The sequence below is a fragment of the Ochlerotatus camptorhynchus genome, unplaced genomic scaffold, assembly GCF_037179485.1.
Source record: "Ochlerotatus camptorhynchus isolate MF236.1 unplaced genomic scaffold, CSIRO-AGI_Acam_v1.1 ptg000364l, whole genome shotgun sequence".
Lineage (NCBI taxonomy): Eukaryota > Metazoa > Arthropoda > Insecta > Diptera > Culicidae > Ochlerotatus > Ochlerotatus camptorhynchus.
This window is the reverse complement of record NW_027040852.1, coordinates 1,575,918-1,595,987: the sequence shown is the minus strand read 5'-3', so window position 1 is coordinate 1,595,987 and position 20,070 is coordinate 1,575,918. Positions and strand designations below refer to the sequence as shown.

The 20,070-nt window shown below is 41.5% G+C and overlaps 1 protein-coding gene across 1 annotated transcript; it reads right to left on the bottom strand.

Moving 5' to 3' along the window:
- Positions 1-336: 336 nt before the first annotated feature.
- Positions 337-7,232, bottom strand: LOC135709791 (uncharacterized protein K02A2.6-like). The gene is made up of 2 exons (XM_065232182.1): positions 6,423-7,232; positions 337-408 (listed from the first exon to the last, which is right to left on the bottom strand). The coding sequence occupies exons 1-2, from the start codon at positions 7,230-7,232 to the stop codon at positions 337-339; spliced, it is 882 nt and encodes a 293-aa protein (XP_065088254.1).
- Between the last annotated feature and the right edge of the window lie 12,838 nt (positions 7,233-20,070).

Sequence of the window (20,070 nt, the reverse complement as noted above, 5' to 3'; positions counted from 1 at the left end):
GTCCGTCGTCGTCGTCATCGACGCGAAGAAGATGCAACCTAGCGAGATGAATTACCGTTACCACATATCATCTTCAGTGCAGTTCAGTCGGTAGAAGAGGCCTAGTCAGCGTGTGCAGTTAGGAGGAAAAACACACAAACACTCTTGGCTGTTGGTGATGCGAATCGCACACGCTGCTCCTTTCATCGCGGCCCGTGGTCCGCCAGAGGGAGCTGGTACACAGCAGAGGAAAATTTTTCTCACACATCCAGTAGAATAAGTGCATAAAATTAAATTGCGCGTGGTCCCTAGGGGGGGAAAGAGGGGGGAAACGCACAAACTTGTGCCCGATGTGATTTACTGCAGCGGGAGATCGATCTGCAAGTTCGGCGAAATGGACAGCATGCCGTCCCCACGATCCTCGTCCATCTATGTGCGGGGTCTTTCGATAGATGGATGGCTTTGGTGAGGCGGACTTTTGCCGCTTGATTTATGTTGTGCGTATGTTTGTGAGCAGGGTGATGAGTTGCTGCCCGCAGAGAGAGTGTCAATCGTGGTTTGGCTGACGGGAAAATTGATATTTGCACCAATCGGGCTCATAGGTGGCTCGGATTATAAACAAAATCAATCGGTCATTAGTTTTTAAAACATCGAACTTTGCCACATATTTTGAGCAACAAAATGCTACAACATTGTAATCGGAAAATATCATGTCCATAATACAGCGTAACATTTATCGCTGATATCTCCATCATCATCAGCCAGGAACCTCATTTCTCAACCTAAATCAAACCGTATCATTAACAGCAATCGAAGTCCCAAATTTTCTCATTATCAATTCACACCACACCGAAACGACCGCAACTTCCTTTGGCTGCGACTTCCATTGCGCCTTTTTATGGTGCGCTACTTTCGTGCGCAGCGTTGATTTTATTCAGCATTTCCTTTTCCGGAACACACACTGACGACGACGACAACAACGGCCGGAGTCATTCGCAGTACGGCACCGACCGACCGTGTCGATCGATCTGCTCGATCACCGGCACAATTGTCGTCAACGGAGTCAGGTCCCGGGCACCACCCATTAGCCCCCCTCCCCCGCACCCGCGTGGCAGTCAAAAAGCAATCGACAAGCCGCGGAAACCTGTCACCCAGCGTTTACACCACGCACGCCACCCGCCGCAGCTGCACTCTTCCGGGTAAGCATATGTAGAACCTCCTGACTTCCCAATAGGAAAACAACAAAGAAATTGTTTTAATCGCACAACGGAATCTATCAATTTCCAAAGGTTCTTTTTTTTCGCAACTTGCGTCTTTCTTCCTTCTTTGGATACATACCTACCTACATACTCATGAGTTCGATCGATTGAATAGACCATTATCGCGCGCCGTCCAACTACGGAAGGAAGTTTCAACCAATTGCGCTTGAGGTGCACGTGCGAAGGTACTGTTATATGGAAATATCAGTCACCTGGCAGCGGGGGCTGAGCTAGAGTTGATTGATTGACTGGACTCTGTCACCTCCTCCGCATGGATCCAATCGAAGCAAAAAAAAACAAAAACTGTTAGCTCGATTATGTGTGTGATTCAAGTTCGGGCCACCTCCGGTTGTTTCAACTGAAAGAGCTAGGAAATTGTTCAGTCTGATCGGAAACTTGATTGCGTACGAGGTTTCTCCAGGTGGATCTAACGGGAATGTTTTGAATTATTTTGCCGAACAATGTTAATAAAATTAAACATTGAACAACAAACACAGGTTTTATTATCATTGATTCATTCAATTTGTTTTGCACAGAAATGCACTCGTGCACCATATTTTGGGATGGTTTTGGTATTAAAGCTTGTGTTTATACCAATCAGTTATCGACATATTTTGTAAAAGAGACCATATTGATCGGGCAGGTGAATAGAACCTTTGTTATACAGTATTATTTCGTTTTTGATATTATCCATAGATATGCGAGCCCTTAATGAATAGTTTTATTTTATTGGTCCCAATTTTTGCACTGCTCCATTAAACAGCAATTGCTAGTTTGCATTGGAGTCCAAATCATAATTCAATAATCAATTGATTTATGTCTTCACGTTTACATCCTATCATGACAATAATTTTAAGATATAATTGTGGCTTATCTAACATAGTTATAGATTTTACAGTCACGTAGGGCTTAGTTCATAGATTAACATTGGCTCCTGTTTACAAATGTAAGTACTTGAACACTAAGAAATAAGTTAACTCAAATACTTTAACCGCATATATAAGAGATTTCGCGTATTGAGAGAATAATATAGTAATCGAGTACAACAAACTCAGGGAAATACAATACCTCCAAAGTTTAAAAGCTATTAATTGTCACATACCTCTACTTTTACTTATTTCCTAAACTATTCCTCTCCTTGTTAATCTGCTTAAGGGGAAGCAGACCGCTCCGAAAAAAAAATTACGTTTTGATTTTTCTAAAAATATTGAAAAAAAAGTATCAAAAATCTAAAAAAATCACATTTTTTCTAATTTTTTAAAGAAAATTCACGTGCAAAAACATGTTTTATAAGTCATTATGGCATAAAGTTGGACTCAAAAAACCACAAAACATCAACTTTTCGGTTTTTCTGAGAGTCCAATTTTTTTTTCATGATGGGATAGAAAAAAATTTTTTGCATGTAATTTTTGACAAAAATCTAAGGAAGAAATTGATTTTCTTTTTTTTTTATAATGTGTTTATTTTTCCGGGCTCATTTGCTATAGCTTTGCGGAGCCAATATTCATTGATTAGATTTCAAAATTACTTAAAACTAACGTTAGTAAAGCGGGGGCCGATTACTCGCGGCTATCTCGAGGTTAGGGGTGACAAATTGTAACAAATGGATGGCAGGGTAGGGATTGTGAACACAAGGTTTGGAGAGCAATGTGCTCTTGATCTCGAACTAAGCGACACTCTGATGAAAAAGACAAACATGGGGGTACAAAATTGATTTTCTTGGATTTTTGATAATTTTTCCCAATATTTTTAGAAAAATAAAAACGTACCGAAAATATTTTTTTATTTTTGGGCCGGTGAGCTTCCCCTTAATGCTATTGGTCTGCTTGCGTTTTCTTATTAAAGTTCAAGACTAAATAAGAAGATTTATTCCACAACTTTAAAGGTTAGTTGCCTCCCTAAGCGGACCCCCCGCATCTTAATTCCTTTGTTAATCTACTTAATGTCATTAGACTTTCTGAAGTTTCTTATTTGAGTTCATTTGATGATTATGATATCTCATTAGTCTAATTTAATAAATTATTAAAAGCTCTAATTCACCTAATCAATCATAACCCATCCTTTATTAAGTACCTGCATTTGTGCTTGCAATCTAAAATTAAACGTGTTTCAAGTACTTTTTATTTTGACCTATACCTATTTATTATATCTTAGTTCGACCCAGGTAACACCTTCAAGTGACTAAAATGCTTCATTTTGAAGTTAGTTTCCTAGCTGATTTTTAAATTATATGGGGTATATGCTCCAACTATGCTCACACGCTTCCACTATGTCGCACCACAAAAATACGTATGGGTATGTCACAATAGAAGCACACCACAGTAGAAATCCCGAGCCATAGTTCAAACACTTATCCCAAATCAAAATGAAGCGCATATAAGATTATTTACAATACCATATACAAAAATTGTGTTTAACATTGTTTCCTGAGTAATACTTCAATGAAAACAACAATGAAAGCTTGTCACGCAAATAGAAGGAGCACCGTTGGGAACTTTCTGAAATATTTCAATAGTATAATTCCCTTGCAAACCCAAATAAATCTATCTGCGTAAAAAAATAAGAGTGATTTGCGCAAAACCCACCAGTATCGCACACAACGTCAGTGCCTATACGTAAGCGTACTACGACGCGGCTCTCAATTAAAGGAGTAACAAGTGTGATACTATCACTGCTAGACTAGATCTTTGGTTCTCTCATGCAGTGGTTTATCAGAGAGGGGAAGCTCAGTAATCCCCATTGCCTGCCCATGACGCCATTCTATCGCGGCATGAGCCAGCAACGCAGACCATAAACCCACCGTCTCCAACACTCCACTAGCATGAAATTGAGCCCACCCACCAACAGCAAGGTGCAAAAACTAGCCAAGGGGAGGGTCCTGGAAATAATCGATATTATTCAGATAATAGTTGTACAATATCTCCAAATGTAAGATTCAAGTTCAAATAAAAGTTTGAACAGAAACTGATACTGTATATCGCCATATCGGAGAGAGGAATTTTTAAGCCATGGTTCAAGCCTAGCGGTTATGCTGTCAACCAAGAAGTGTGCCAAAATCAATATCTGAAGAAAATATTGATTCCATTTCTTCAAAAATATCACGCAGATGGAAATTGCGTGTTTTGGCCGCATAAAGCATAATCGAATTATGCTAAGAAAACACTATCCTTCTTGGCAAATCAAAATATCCCGTATGTGTGTATTCAATCTAACCCCCACTGGCCGGCAGTGGTATTATGGAAGAAATTTGCTTACAACAATCCTTGATGTAATAATTTAAAGCATGTTTAGTCCGGGAGTTAGAAAGGGATAGCTCTACTGCAGATTCAGCAACCCATTTCAGAATGCCTGGTAATTCACGTCCATTCCGAGGTTACTTTCACATACAATAAGCCCCGCATGTAAACACTATCGTTATCATATGAATAATGGTACTGCAAACACACTTCCAGATTTCGAAACGTGATGTTTCGAAATCTGGCGCGTATTTAGTAATACATGGAAATATGCATTTATGATTGATTATAAATCAGATGGATCTCACCAAATTCTGCCTCCGAAAAAGGACCGGTTTGTTCACTCGCGGTAATCGAAAAAATCTTCCGCGTTGTTTTTACAACCCAACACGACATTTTGAATCACATTCGAAGTTTTTCATTTTCACCGAATTTTTGCTTGACACCTCATTCGCGTGCATCCTCCGGAAGGCAGAACGCCAGCACCAAGAAAAGAAAAAAAAAATACCCGGTAAAACTCTTCTTGGGAGGGAGGCAAAGCACCAAAAACAAGCGAAATGAAAAATCGACCAACGCGACACCACAGTAACACAGTTACTCGAAACAAATTCTTGTCCCAGAATTTTCACGTTAATTACAATATCACTAAAAAAAAACTTCTCAAGACGTGATAGATCTTAATTCACACTTATCCACACGCGGAAAATAATATTTGTTTGATTTGGTACAATTAAAAAACATGCGAAAAACAGATGAAATCAGCGCCAGCGAAAACAAAACCAACCGTTCGCGGGCAGAGCCTACTGCGTTATTTCTTGGAAAATCAAAATATGTACCAAAAAACCGCAACCCAACAAACTTGCCTCAGTGTAGCCCAATTGAATATTTTTTTTTTTAATGTTATTTCGCTAGGCACCCCTATTAGCTAACGGGGCTGATCGGTATTAGTAGTAGTAAAATTACGTTTATTTCTGTTAACTATGATTTTACATTGTTTCAACATTTAAATTGATTAGCCTATCAGACTCTTCCCCGAGCAGGAGAAAATATCTAATGAATACCAAGGCGGTGATATCGTAATTAATTAAACTAGGGGAATTTACGTATTCTCGGCAACCTAAGCAGCGACCTTCTTTATATAGCCTTTTTCTCTATGGAACGCACACATATGCAGTATTGGTTTGTTTACAATCTTTTGCTGCCAGCTGCTCTAACAATTTCAGTCGAAAGAATGGTCAAAAACTGTTTTGAAACGCTTTTACAAAGCTCCAATCTTCTCTAGTGAGAGCGAGTATTGTCGGCAACCAGTTTTTCTTCGGCAGCCGTTCCATTTGAACTGCATGTAAATCTGCTGTTCTATTATCGGCAACTCGAAATCAGCTACAATTTGTAGTGCGTGTGTTTCATTTCAAGAAAACCCTGCTAGATTGCTTTTTCTCAGTGGTAACAATATAGTCAAATTGAAGCTGAAAGCATAAAGAATCGTTTGCATGCATTCAGCGAAGTGTTTTCGTAAGAAAATCCAGTGAAAATAGTGTTTCAATTTGGGTTGCCGAAAATAGTCTGTCATGCCGAAGCCGTCATTTCCCCTACTATACGTTACGATCTAATAAAACTATTTGTCTATTTAACGACATTTTAAAAGAGAGATTGTTCTTCATTCTAACGAGACAATGAATGACATACTGGTACTCTACAATGACACACAAATGACATCCATCCAGGTGACAGCCGACACTGCCAACGGTGAGCCCTGTGGTAATTCCTGGTTAGGGTTTCCAGTGTCCCCAACATCTCTCTCCTTAATATCTGCGGTACGCCTGGAACCATTGAGGCGGTCTTCGGTTGCGCGAAGAGCACCTAGGTAGCTTGACGCCGATGTTGAAGTTGAAGATGACGTTGTTGAACTTGATCTGTTGGATGATGGGGAGGCCACGGGCTGACCTACCGTTGACGTTGATGGCGCAGGATTCTCATCTTCCGGCAGTGGTACTGTGGGTACAGGTGTAGGGCTTGGTAACTTCCACTCACTCAGCAGGATACTGATTGGCAATGGCCTCGACGGTTGCTGTTCCACATTTCCTGTTCCAGTCATAGTTCGAGCCCTTAGTTGGTTGATATGGGACCGAATCATCTTTTTGTTGTTCACCCAGATGTTGTACATTACACTTCCAAATTTCTCGACCACGATGCCTGGAGCCCAAGTCCACTTGTTGTTTCCGTAGACCTTAGCGTATACAGAATCCTTCGGATGAAACGACCTCGGTTGGTTAGAGTTGGCTTGACGTGTTTCCGGTTCCAAATGCTGAGGTGCTCGTATAAGATCCAGGGATGTTTGCAGTGGTCGATTATACATAACTTCGGCAGGTGATTTTCCGTCTGGTACGTTCGGATTGGGTGTAGTCCGATACGTGAGTAGGCAGATGTCTAATGCATGTTTGATTGTGCCTTCTTCTTCCTGAATTTTCTTGACTGCGCGTTTAAAAGTATCGACAAATCTTTCGGCCTGGCTGTTTGATTGCGGATGAAATGGGACCGTATTGAGATGCCGTATACCGCTTTCGTTGCAGAACTGACTGAATTCCGCACTTTTGAATTGGGTGCCGTTGTCTGTAACGAGGACTTCGGGCATTCCCTTGTTGCTGAAAAGTGAACGAAGCAGGCTGATGGTGGCTTTCGCCGTGATCTGCCGAGTTGGAAAAATTTCCGGCCATTTGCTGTGTGCATCGACGACGATGAGGTAATATTCCCCGTCCATTGGGCCCGCATAGTCAGAATGTACGCGCTGCCATGGAGCAGTAGTGGACGGCCATGGTTCTGGTGATGCTTTTGGTGGGGACCGTGCTGCGTGGACCGCGCACAGTGATGGCAAGATCCGACGAAACTGGCTATCTCTTCATCCAATCCGGGCCAGTACACATAGCTACGCGCTATTGCTTTCATCCTCTGCACTCCCGGATGGCCCTTGTGGAGTTGATTCAAGCACCTTTTTGACGGCGGGGATCACCAACCTATTTCCGAACATTATGCAGCCTTGGACGATCGACAAACTTTCCTGACGATTTTGAAATCGCCACAGCTCCCAGTCTTGAGTGTTGGTTTTCGACTTTTGCCAACCGTCACGAACAAAACGGTACACCATCCGAAGGGTTGGATCCGACTTGGTTGCCTCTTGGACCATGCTGAAACTGAGAGGTAGGTTGTTGATGTTACGCTACTGATCTTCCTCCAAGCTGGTGGAAGCCACGACGAAATCTTCGTCCGGCTTGGCATGCTGGTTGATGAGCCTGGACAGTACATCGGCGTTCCCGAACTTGTCAGTCGAGACGTATTCCATGGAGAAGTCGTAATTGAGCAACGTCAGAGCCCAACGCTGGAGCCGGTTGGCCGTGTAAACCGGTGTTCCCTTTTTGGACCCAAAAATTTGTAGAAGTGGAGCATGGTCTGTTTGAAGCCGGAATCTTCTTCCATATACGAACTTGTGGAACTTCGTTAATGCAAACACGATTGCCAGACCTTCGCGATCGGGCTGAGAATAGCGTTGTTCTGCTGCAGTGAGTGCCCGAGACGCGTGCTGAATGACCTTGATCTTGCCGTCGGGCAACTTATGGCTAATGGTTGCCCCAACTCCAAACGACGATGCGACGGCGGACACTATTAATTCCAGCTTCGGATCATAAAGCGTGAGCAACAGGTCGGAGGACAATATCTCTCTGAACTTGTCGAATGCCTGCTGACATTCAGGAGTCCAGTCGAACGATGTGCTGGTCTTGAGTAACTCGTCCAACGGATAACGTAGAGTCCTCATGTTTGCGACAAACTTCCCATAGTAATGTATAGCGCCAAGGAAGGAGCGAACTCCGGTGATGTCTTTTGGCGGAGGCATGTTTTTGATTGCTGTAATCTTGGTTGGATCCGGACGGAGGCCATGCCGATCCAATTGATGACCCAGGTACCGGATCTGAGGTTTCGCAAAAGAGCACTTTTCCGGACGTATGGTGAAACCGTACTCCTGAATCCGCTGTAGAACTGCGTGCAGATTCTGTTGGTGCTCCTCAGCATCCTTGCCCCCAACGATGACATCGTCTAGGTAACCAGAAGTTCCCGGAAGTCCCGACAACATGGTATCTATTAGCTGCTGAAACGCACCAGGTGCAGCTTTAACTCCGGGTGGCAACCTGTTGTATTGATACATGCCCCGGTGTGTGTTAATGGTAAGCATTTTGCGGCAGCTTTCATCCACTTCCATCTGTAAGAAGGCATCCGACAGGTCAATTTGGCTGAATACCGTGCAGCTAGCCAATCTTGAAAAAATGTCCTGCGGTAGTGGAAGCGGATACTGGTGAGATTGAAGCCGCTCTTTGAGCCCAGTGGAGTAATCTCCACAAATACGGATGCTACCATTTGCCTTCCTGACTACTACTATTGGGGCCGCCCACTCGGAGTAGTCCACCGTAGAGATAATGTTCAAACGTTCCAAACGGTCGAGTTCCTCATCCACCGTGGATAGCATGGCGTAGGAAACCGGCCTACGAGGACGAAAAATAGGCCGACATGGCTCATGGAGCACTAGCTTGATTTTGGTTTTCGTACACAACCCTAATGTGCTACTGAACAGTTTTGGATATGCTTTCTGCAGGGAACTGTTGTCGACCGGCACTCCACTGACGTGATTGCAAAAGTTGTCCATCGGTAACGACCAAAGGATGAAATCGATACCGAGTAGGTTCAGTGGACGATTTGAGACGAAAATCCGGCCCTGATTAGCCGAACCGCTGATCGATACTTCACAGGCAAACTCGTACTGCAGGTCAAGCTGTTCGCCAGATGCTGATTTGGCGATTTGCGTTGACGGAACCACTGCACTATGGGCAAAAATGGGTCCAAAATTACCCAAAATTCAATATCTCAACAGCACGCTGAATTCCGGCCATGAAATGCGACTTTTCCGAAGGGAAATCGAGCAAGTGACGGTTTGTGCAGGTGGAAATCAACGGTGTTCCAGTGCGTCTCCAATTGGATATTGCGTCGAATATCACCATTGTGTCCAAGGAAGTATGGAAGCAAATAGGGCAACCAGCAGTGCACTATGGGCAAAAATGGGTCCAAAATTACCCAAAATTCAATATCTCAACAGCATACTGAATTCTGGCCATAAAATGCGACTTTTCCGAAGAGAAATCGTCGGGGAAATCGATTGCACGTTGTCCCATAGACCGGAGAGCCTTGTAGGTATGTGTTTTGGATCATTTTACCCCATTTTTCCCTACTTTTTGGAGGAAATGTTTTTTTCACAGCTCTATTTTTCGTAAAACATAAGCAATTTATGCATGGTTTTAGAATACAATGTCTTTAAACAACAGTTCATGAGATATTAGGGGAATACGCGGTACACTTTATAAGGGAGCAAGGAGTAAAAGTGAAACTACAATCAATGTTTTTAATACAAAATCCATTTTTTTTAATATCATAATATTTTTTTTCTAAAAAATACTTTTAATTAACTTTCATTTGGTATTTTGAGATCCGTCATCGGCCAAACAGTTCAAAAGTTATACATTTTTGAAAAAAATCGAAAAAAAAAACATTTTTTTTTTACCTCCCTAATATATAAATAGTCACCCTAATGATAAAATAAAAAAAAATACGGGTCTAATATGTTGCGATAAGGAACAAAACAACAAATTTTTACAAAATTCTGAGAACCACTATATCGTTTTGCTGTATACAGACAAAAAAGTGAAAACTCTTTTAAAACAGATAGCTGTAAATTAAAACTTATTTAACCCCAATTAACCTTAAAATTTCGAAAAAAAAAATATCTTATTATTACAGGCAACCTTTGGGGTCATTCAAACAATCGCATCGTTAAACATTTTTATGAATTAAAATAAATTTAGCGAGGTTTCACTTTTAACCCTTACTCCCCTATAAAGTGTACCCCGTATTCCCCTAATATCTCATGAACTGTTGTTTAAAGACATAGTATTCTAAAAATGGTCCAAAACACATACCTACAAGGCTCTCCGGTCTATGGGACTACGTGCAATCAATTCCCCGGACAATTTCCCTTCGGAAAAGTCGCATTTTATGGCCAGAATTCAGTGTGCTGTTGAGATATTGAATTTTGGGTAATTTTGGACCCATTTTTGCCCATAGTGCACTGCTGGTTGCCCTATTTGCTTCCATACTTCCTTGGACACAATGGTGATATCCGACGCAGTATCCAATTGTAGACGCACTGGAACACCGTTGATTTCCACCTGCACAAACCGTCACTTGCTCTGGACGTTGCCAACTGAAAGAGCGATGGTTTTAGTGGAAAACTTACCGCTGCGTTGTTTGACAGGTTTGGATGAACGTTTCGCAGTACTTTGAGAAATGCATCGCACCGCAGTTCCAGCACGGTGTTGCTGGACCATTCTTCCCCGCTTCCGGCATTTTCGGAACTTTCCGCTGCTCCATCGACCACTTCCGGAATTTATTCTGATGCTGTGGACCTCTTCGGATTGCTTGCACCTGTCCAGATGGGCCTTCGATCATCGCTGCGTCGCTCTTCAAATTGATTAACCGCTGACATTCCTCTATCAACGCCTCCAGGGTGACGTCATTGCTGTCCTCTATCTTCGTCAGCAACCTGGTGGGTACTTCGGCGTCGCACTCGCCCTTCATGCTGCACACGTACATTAAACATTTGAATTGTTGTTCGGACATCTTCGGCAACTCAAATTCCACGCACATTTTGTTCACCCGACACGCAAAAGTTACATAATCTTCAGTCGGGGCTTTGGTGATGGTGAGCGTACTGTAGCGTTTTTTTTACCATTGATTCCGTGGTCCCGAACAGCGATTTAAGCTTCTGGATCGTGATGGCGAACGTGAAATCCTTCGGGGTACTACCCAACAAACATTGAATGTTGAATAAGAGCTTATTCAGACAAAAACAAGATTCTTCAGCTAAAAAATTGCTTATTCAACTGTTGATCAACTCGAATTGTTTGTTGGGTAGGCAGGATATAACTCACATACCTGTAATACTCGTTTGTCCCCAGCCGACGAAGAAGCAACCTGTTATATTTGAATTGAAAAAAAGTGATAACCTACCTAGCTACGAGTATAACTTAGCCTAACGTGCTAGATCGCGTATGATCTGGAGATCTGATCTCAGACAGGAGTCTCTGAACCTTTCCAGGATAAACACTCTCCGTTCTTCTAATGTCTGAATTCCAGCCAAGAGGTGGATCTCAGAATTTCTAGTCCGCGGGGGACTGTTTAGGATCTTTTGGAGTTTGAGGTAATGGCATTTGGCGCGACTCTCCTAGATCGGGACAGGGTAGACCTCCTGTTGATGAGTGGATACAGGGATCCTATCAAGATGTTACATGGTTTTGGTTTTGTCAACGTAGAACACCGTAGTCGACAGTGGAGTCGACACAGTGTTGAAACTGATCCCAGCTGACGCGAGGGTAGTTGCGTCGGGAAGCTTGGAATCGGTTGACGGATGAGCCCACATCGGCCACCTCCGGATAGTGGTCCAAACTCAGCTCCTGGTGGGTCACAGGTTGCGAGATGTTGTCTCCCATGTTGCTGACGAAGATATCGATGGTGGAGTGTACGCCAGACCAGCTCAAGCGGGTGGGAGAATATGGCGCTATTATGGTGTAGTGAGCCTCTTGCAGGTCGTCGTTCATGATTGTGCCGTTTTGGTTGCGTCGACTGTTGTCACAAGCCTGATGTTTGGCGTTCAGCTCGCCAGCGATGATGTACTACTCACGGCGTCGAGTTAGTTTGATGATGTCTCTCCGCAGGTCTTCTGCCGACCCGTCCCTGATGGTGACTTTTTTGGGACTGTAGGCCGCAATGATGGTAATAGGGCCGACAGGAGTGGGGACTTCCACACACACCGCTTCGATCATCTTCAGCTGGAAACTCGGTAGCAGTCGACAGCTAAATTTTCCTTAATCCGATAGCCACTCCTCCGCAGGAGCTGGTCTGGTCTAGCCTTACGAGCCAAAAATCTGGGATAAATATTTTCACATTTCCAATCAAAGGAAGTTCATGGTACTCTGTTGAAATTATGATTTATTAACTTTTATTTCATTCCAGCATATCTATTCCACAATAGGGTCGTCCACTTTTTTAGAAAAGCGTAAAGAGTCGCTACACATTGTTTTTTAAAGTGGGTTTATGGGTTTTGCAAGTGGCTTAAGATTTATAATTTAGATTAATTAGCACTAATGTTAATAATTTGCCAGAATGCAGCCATGGTTTCTATACATGGATCCTGGAGACAACGGAACGGCCCTCGAAAGATCCGGAACATGTGTAAAAGTGGTCAATTCACGAACGTGATCCTATAGCTCCGTGTTTTTTTAAAGCATTAGGAATTGTGATATAAGAAAGAATTTGGGGTCGTTACATAAAGATGGACCTGGATGGCCATGATACCGTTCTCTGGAAAATCCGGAGCATTCGTAAAAGTGGTCAATCCACGAAACTGATCCTAGAGCTCCGTGGTTTTATTTTTTTTTAAACATTAGGAACTGTGATATAAGATAGAATTTGTGGTCGTGACATAAACATCGACCCATGACCATCGAACCATCCTCCGGAAGATGCACTCATTATTTGTTCATCCGCTCACTAGGCGCGTAAGTTTTCTCATTTGAGGTGGCATGAAATTTGATCCGTGGGATTGAGTATAATCTCCCAGTAGGATTACTTGTCGTCGGAAATTTAATAATAAGAAAAACACTTTAAGTTAAAGATTGGAATGAGCTAGACAGATGTGGGATACGTGGGAGGAAAAGAGATAGTATCTCTGATCGAATCGGAAGGTAATCGGAGATCGCCTTTTGATAAGATCGTTTTTTCGGTTTCCGGAACGAAGGCCAAGAATTGTTTTAGCGGCCTTTCTGAGGAATCATAAGATCTTTCTCGTCCACTTTAATCCAACCCGTGGAAGAGGCAGGACTGTGAAGTTTTTTGGTATAGTTTCGCGGTGTGTTTGTAGAGGTATATTTAAATGTGAGAAGTGTCTTTAAGTTCAGTGTAATTAATTGTTCGTTAATTCCTTTTGATTAGGTGTAGTTACTACTGAATAAGTTTAGTAGGCTAGTGCGGTACTGTGCGCGATTTAAGTTTCAACAAAAAGGTAAATGATTTACTATGCGGTTTTGCAACAATGCGCTCATCCAGTTGTACAGCCGTTTGACGGCTTTTTGTCTCTAGTTTCGTCCCACCACCTCCCGCTCGGCATACCGCGCCCCCCGTTATTACCACTACCCTGACCCCACGCGTCGGTATTAAAGGACCTAACTTCGGCCGGAGTTAGAAGGGAGCTGCGCCGTCAATATCGCGCTCCAGGTGAGCAATTTTCCCACCCACCGGGATATCACCACGAAAAGCAGTTGGTGAATTAGAGAATCAAGACTCACACCCAATTTGGTGAATCTTTTGTATTCCGTGCAGCGAGCGTCGCAGGGGCGACAGACGATGGTGAGGAGCAGTCGGTAAAGCAGAAGCGTGAGTAGAACCGTACAATGTCCGCATGCATGCATTAAATCTGGATGAAGCGCCAGTTATAAATAGCCATTTAGAAATCCGCACAGTTAGGTAGGGAATTAGAGAGAGAGTAAGAGAAGAATGAGGGTTCCCGGATAAAAATGTTAGATAATAAAATTTTCGTTCTATTAGTTTTTTTCTAAATAAATGTTTTTCTATTCTGCTAAATAATTGTGTTGATTGTTAGGTTAGAATTTCCCGTTCAATGAGTGCACTGGTCTAAAGAAGTTTCTCACGTTTCGTTCGTTGTTGTAGTTTTCGTTGTTTGGTTTTACTCCAAGTCGGACTGCTTGGGAATCTCAGTCCACCATTTCTGTCCTGAAGCGTGTAGATTTTGTGTTTGGGGAAGAGCTTGACCTGTGATGAGAAACAGGTCGTCCAGTGCATTCGCTCCGGTAGAAAGACGGTTTCTGGTTAGTTTTCATTCGGTTGGATTTAGTGTTTTTCTTTGAATCCCAAGTACTTAACGTCTACTAGCGCGTTCCAATCTTTTGCATTAGACTGAACTCGCCCTGGGGTTTTGAGTTTGCCGGGCATCCGAAACGACAAGTGGTCCTCTATGGAGGTGGCGCTTAAGCCATTTGTTTAAAAACCATTCCGCGGAACACTCTAGTAGACCGATTTAGGCTAGCCAACTTTATGCCGGCTACAGTGTTGAGAGAAGGAGTTTAACGAGAAAACTAAAAAGGGGAGAAGCTTTATCGGGATGGACACTGATATTTTGCGGCCTTCCAACCTTTTGCAGACACCAGTTCAACCCCTGTCCAGCAGCAGACAGGCAGAGACTCTTGCGAGTGCCCAATCATTGAACCGAAGAAAATGGGATTGTCCGGTTCGATTTGCTGATCTAGCTGCCTACACGTCATCATCTTCTTTCAAAGACTTTAAGCCTGTCCAAAAGAGTTAAATTTCTGAACATGTCCCAACTAAAATTCATATCAACAGTCAAACTAAAGATTATAAACAGAGAGAACCCCACTCAAATTCCTATTCCTACACAAAACACATGCTCCTGCTGCAGTTAACAAATAACATTTATTATATAAGACCACGTAGTCCTACGTCACCATTGCGTACAACCCCATAGGGCTGTCCCTTGTAGTTTTTATGAATCAGTTTTGTTTCATTGCAGTTGCAGTGGTCAAGACAATACTGAATACTTTCAATTTCATTTTTGACCAACGATCAAATGGCATCGATTTCCGGCCTCTACACGTCGTTCCCTTCCAGGAAATACTCATATTGTAGGGTAATTGAGAGTTTTTCTTAAACCGATGACCGCCATCTTGGATCTTAAAATTCGATTCCCGGCCTCTACACGTCATCCCTTTTCCGGTTTCTGTTCTCACATTGCACAGCAACATCTTATGTGGACAAGCTTTCGAGACATAACATATTAAGGAAGTTCACTTGCACACTTGCGCCGCGTAGTGAGAGTGATCTGAACCAATATGACCATCATCCAAAAGGACTTGGTCACCTGAAAAACTTTGCTCAAGACAGAAACTTTCTATTTTTCTGGCTCTTAAGATACAGTTTATATAGGAAGTTCAAATGCACACTAGTGCTGTGTAATGAGAGAGTTCTGAACTAACATTACCACCATCCAAAAGGACATGATCACCTGAACATCTTTGCTCAAGACAGTAACCTTCTATATGGCCAGTATTTTGAGATACATCTTAAACAGGAAGCTCGTGTGCACACTAGCGCTGCGTAGTGAGCGAGTTCTGAACTAATGTGGTCACAATCCGAGAGGACTTGGTCACCTGAACAACTTTCTCAAAACAGCAACTCTTTGTATGGCCAGGATGACGAAATATTCTATGTTGGACCCAAGATCCATATATTATAGCGCCCGTCATAACTAACATAAAAGTGAAGCGCCTCTAGTGGGGTTTTTCCCAATTAAACCTGAATCCAATGACTCAGGCTTGTTGACCGAACCCAGTACCACAACTTTGCCGAAGACAGTATAGCATTATATATTGAAACATATGAGATAATCCACCACAGCCCCTATTAGCGAAAATCCCATAAGCGGATAGCCCGGCAATAAGGATTCCTGACTGTATATTTCCATTTGGAAAACAATATTTTTCATCTCACTTCTAGGGGGATTAATCAAAATCTAAGTACCGTTAAAGGTTTTTTTATTCTTTATTTTAGACATTTTTAGCCGTAGGCTATACCGCCAAAGGATTGATCTTTCAATATCAAAAAACTTTACTGAAGAGACTACATACAAAGAAAGGAATAGCAACTTCATACAAACGCTGATTCAGAAAGTGTTTACTCTGACGATTGAAAAATCAACATCGATTTTTTCTTCCTTCAATCATTTTATATTTAGCGTGTTCGTTTATGACAGCTTAATCTGACATAAAACGGTATAATTTCTGACTACGTTTTGAAATGACCGTTAGCGTAACAGTTCATCCTGCTTAATACGAACTGTTGTTTTAAAGCTCACAAAAATTTGTACAAACAAGTTTTTGTATTTATGCATATGCTGGCCATATCTAGATTAACATTTCAAGAGGTCCTGTCTGCATTTATCTATTAATTTCAGGATTCATTCGATATTCTAATTGAGTAACCACAGTTTTGCAAACATGCTTCATGCTATTTGTGCCAAATGGTTTAAAGAAAAAAATGTAATCTTCTTCTTTTTCTTCTTTGGCTATCATGCCCTAACTAGAAGTTTACGCTTGCTCTCAAATGAGGGGATAAGAGGCAACGGGGTGCAAGTGATTTTGATTTATTCTCTTCATCGACTTCGTCTTTCGTTAATAATTCAGTGGCAAACATATTACTTGATGCGGTTGCTATTCTCCATAAGCTCCTTTATCAAACTATGTAGCAGAAATAGTATGAATACATCTAAGGGAGGCTCTAAAAGATGTAATGTATTACATATCTACCACATATAATAACAATCACAACAGTGAATGTTTTTGCAACGATATAAAAAAATTGTGAAGACGACGAGAGCTGACAAAATCGAATTATGAAATATGTTGAATGTAAATTTATTTGTTAGTTTTCTGCACTCAAGAATTTGTGAAAAATTACATTAATGACCCGATTTTGTCAGCTCTTCCGCTCATACAACTTTCAACACTTTCAGTTAACCAATTCCTAGCAAACATAGAGTTACAATCTCGTCAATGTATGTTTTTCGGAAGTTGAGATCGGTGCTTTTGAAATTCTGAGGTTTACTTCCCGCATAAACGCGAACCATATCTTGACCTTACCGAAAATGGTTACAAGTTGTTTATAATCCCTGCTAAACTTTAACTGAAATGGTTATTGAACTTTACATGAACGTTTGTGTGATAAAGTTTTAACCTTATGTATTATGGTTTTTTGGAAGTGAACCTTACAAATAATGGGTTGTTAAGAACCATTACCATTCTAAATTCTTGTTTTCTCCTTACATTTTCTGAAAGAAAACTATATTAGAACCTTTTTACTTATGGTTTGAGAATTTTAATGGTAATGGTTATGGTAGTCAGTAAGGTCCATGGATGGTTTTGTATTGTCGGTCAACTTTACGTGGAATATATCGCGAATAGGTTGCCTGTAAATTAATGCGTTTATGCGGGTTAGGTGCAATATTTAAGACCACTGAAGAATCTTATGAGCGATGTTAATTTTCTAGGAGGAGGAGGTAGAATATTTTTATTTTTAGCGTTATGTTATAAATGGACGCCGCCTTATAAAGTTGAGGATGAGATAAACTTTTAATGTTTATTGTTTAACAACTGCGTGTTCAACACACACACTGCACAGCATACATTGATTTCACTTTGATCGGAATAAACGGAACGATCTGTATTTATCTTGAATAAAATAAATTATACCAGATTCCACCTGTCATCACTAATAAATCAACATAGAGATTGCTAAAGTATGATTGTGTTAGTAATTTGTTTTCATCGGGAAAATTTTTAGCTCTGAAAGATTTTTGCCCGATGAAAACATTTCTCGTATACGTATACGCTACCTAGTGTGTGTACGATAAACGTCAGCAATCTCTATGGCATATCAAGTTGTTTCCGATAATGCGTGCAATTTCTTTTGATTAATCCGTGGTATTTTCACTTTATATTATTTTCACTTACCCATGTGATTTCATCGATGCATTGACAAAATCAACGTCGGCGAAATGATCCGAGCAGACAAACAAATTCAATTCGCTGATTTCTGCTCTGCCATTTTCAGCCATTTTTCACGATTTTCAATGTTGCTAGAAAACAGTTAAGCAATATGAATATGTTGCCTGCGCAAACGGATTACCGGATTACTTACCGTTTTGCGACCGTTTTTTACACAGGAAACAATTTAAAATTTAAAAGTCAAACCAGTTCTACACTGAAAGCAATTTCAAATTGATTCGAATACAAAGAATGCTTTTCCATCAAAACGACGAAACCGCTTTTTTAAACTAAAACTCAAACAAAAATTCGGTGAAACGCTCACCACTTCCTTCCACGCAAACCATCAGAGAAGTGGTGTTAGTTTACGTGGGAGTACTGAGAGTTTCGTCGAAACGACGTTTGATATTTTTTAATATACATATAAGCACATTCATCGCTGTGAAAAATCACCCTTCAGTTAATGTTGTAGACTAGGTTGTAGAGCATTTTATAAGACGTTTGCTAACTTTTCAATTTATTATTATTAATTAGAAATATCTTCTTACTACCACCACTCAAACTAACAGACAGACAGACAGACAGACAGACAGAAATTCATTTTTATATATATAGATTACGAAGTTCAAGTGGTAGTAAACGTCATTTTAACTGCTCGAATGAAGTGGTTAATTGGCCCGTGTTGGAATTTTCGGTTTTCTACTTTGCCGTATACGTTACTATACGAATGAATTGTATTGGTAGAAAAATATTTCGTTTGTTATAAAACCGGTTTAAAGCAGTCAAGCTGTACTTATACCTGTCATTAAAACTGGTATAATGCTAACTATATTTTCCGTGTAAAAAGCGTACTTTCCACCGCTAGGTGGCTTTCTAAAGTACATTGATTTTTTTTCACTTTTCGAAGCAGAGATGAGCTTCCTTTCTTTGCTACATACCTAAATCGAGTTTTCCCACGCCAATCTCGGTTTTAGACCATTGTGCCTTGGCGGGGGCAGATTTGAATGGAAGATATACAGGTTATCTATTATTCGCCGCGAGAACAGATTTTGTAATGTGGTTGTTCGAAGGCTAATAAATTGTATAACATCAAAAGCTAGTGCTAGTTTCACCGAAAGCACTTGGAACAGAAAATCATATTTTGATGATTTTATACGGAAATATCCCTTCTGGAAAAACTTGCTCGTACAGTACATTCCGTTTTAGTACTGCCATTAAATTTCTCGTATAGTAGGGGATCGACTGCGCAGCTTACGGACAGCGCCTCAACCAGATGCTGCTGTATTGAATTCCTCAGCAATTTAGGGGTGACGATTTCGAATAGTCAACGAAAGCAAAACAAACACCCAATCCATCATGATGCATGAGCAGCACCTCTTTTAAGGGAAAATCACACTCAAGTTCACCCATCCACAATATCGTGATGATTGAATTACATCCTCGCCCGCCCCCAAAATGGCTGCCACACGCTTCATTGACAAATTGAGCTTATCACCCTGCCATAATCATCCCTTTTGCAGCGGAAACTCCAGTCTCGTGACTCGAAGGTCCCAAACGAGCACCTGTAGTAGCCGCACAATAATGGGCAACAGCACCGCGCGAGCCACTCTCACTCGCATCCAAAAATTATGGCCAGACAGACCGATTTCGGACCCCTTCATTGATCCGTAAACAGCCCTAAATCCTTATTGTTGTTGCTTGCTCGTGCAGCGGTCGCAGATCACATCTCCCCATGTAACCGAACGGCTTTCGACCTGCTGACGTTTATTTTTAGGATCCCTGGCACTGGACGCGATCGAAACTACAATCAGTCGACCGTCAACGCGAGTGTGCGTTTCCTCCCGACATCCCCACAAGTGGCATTCTGCTAAA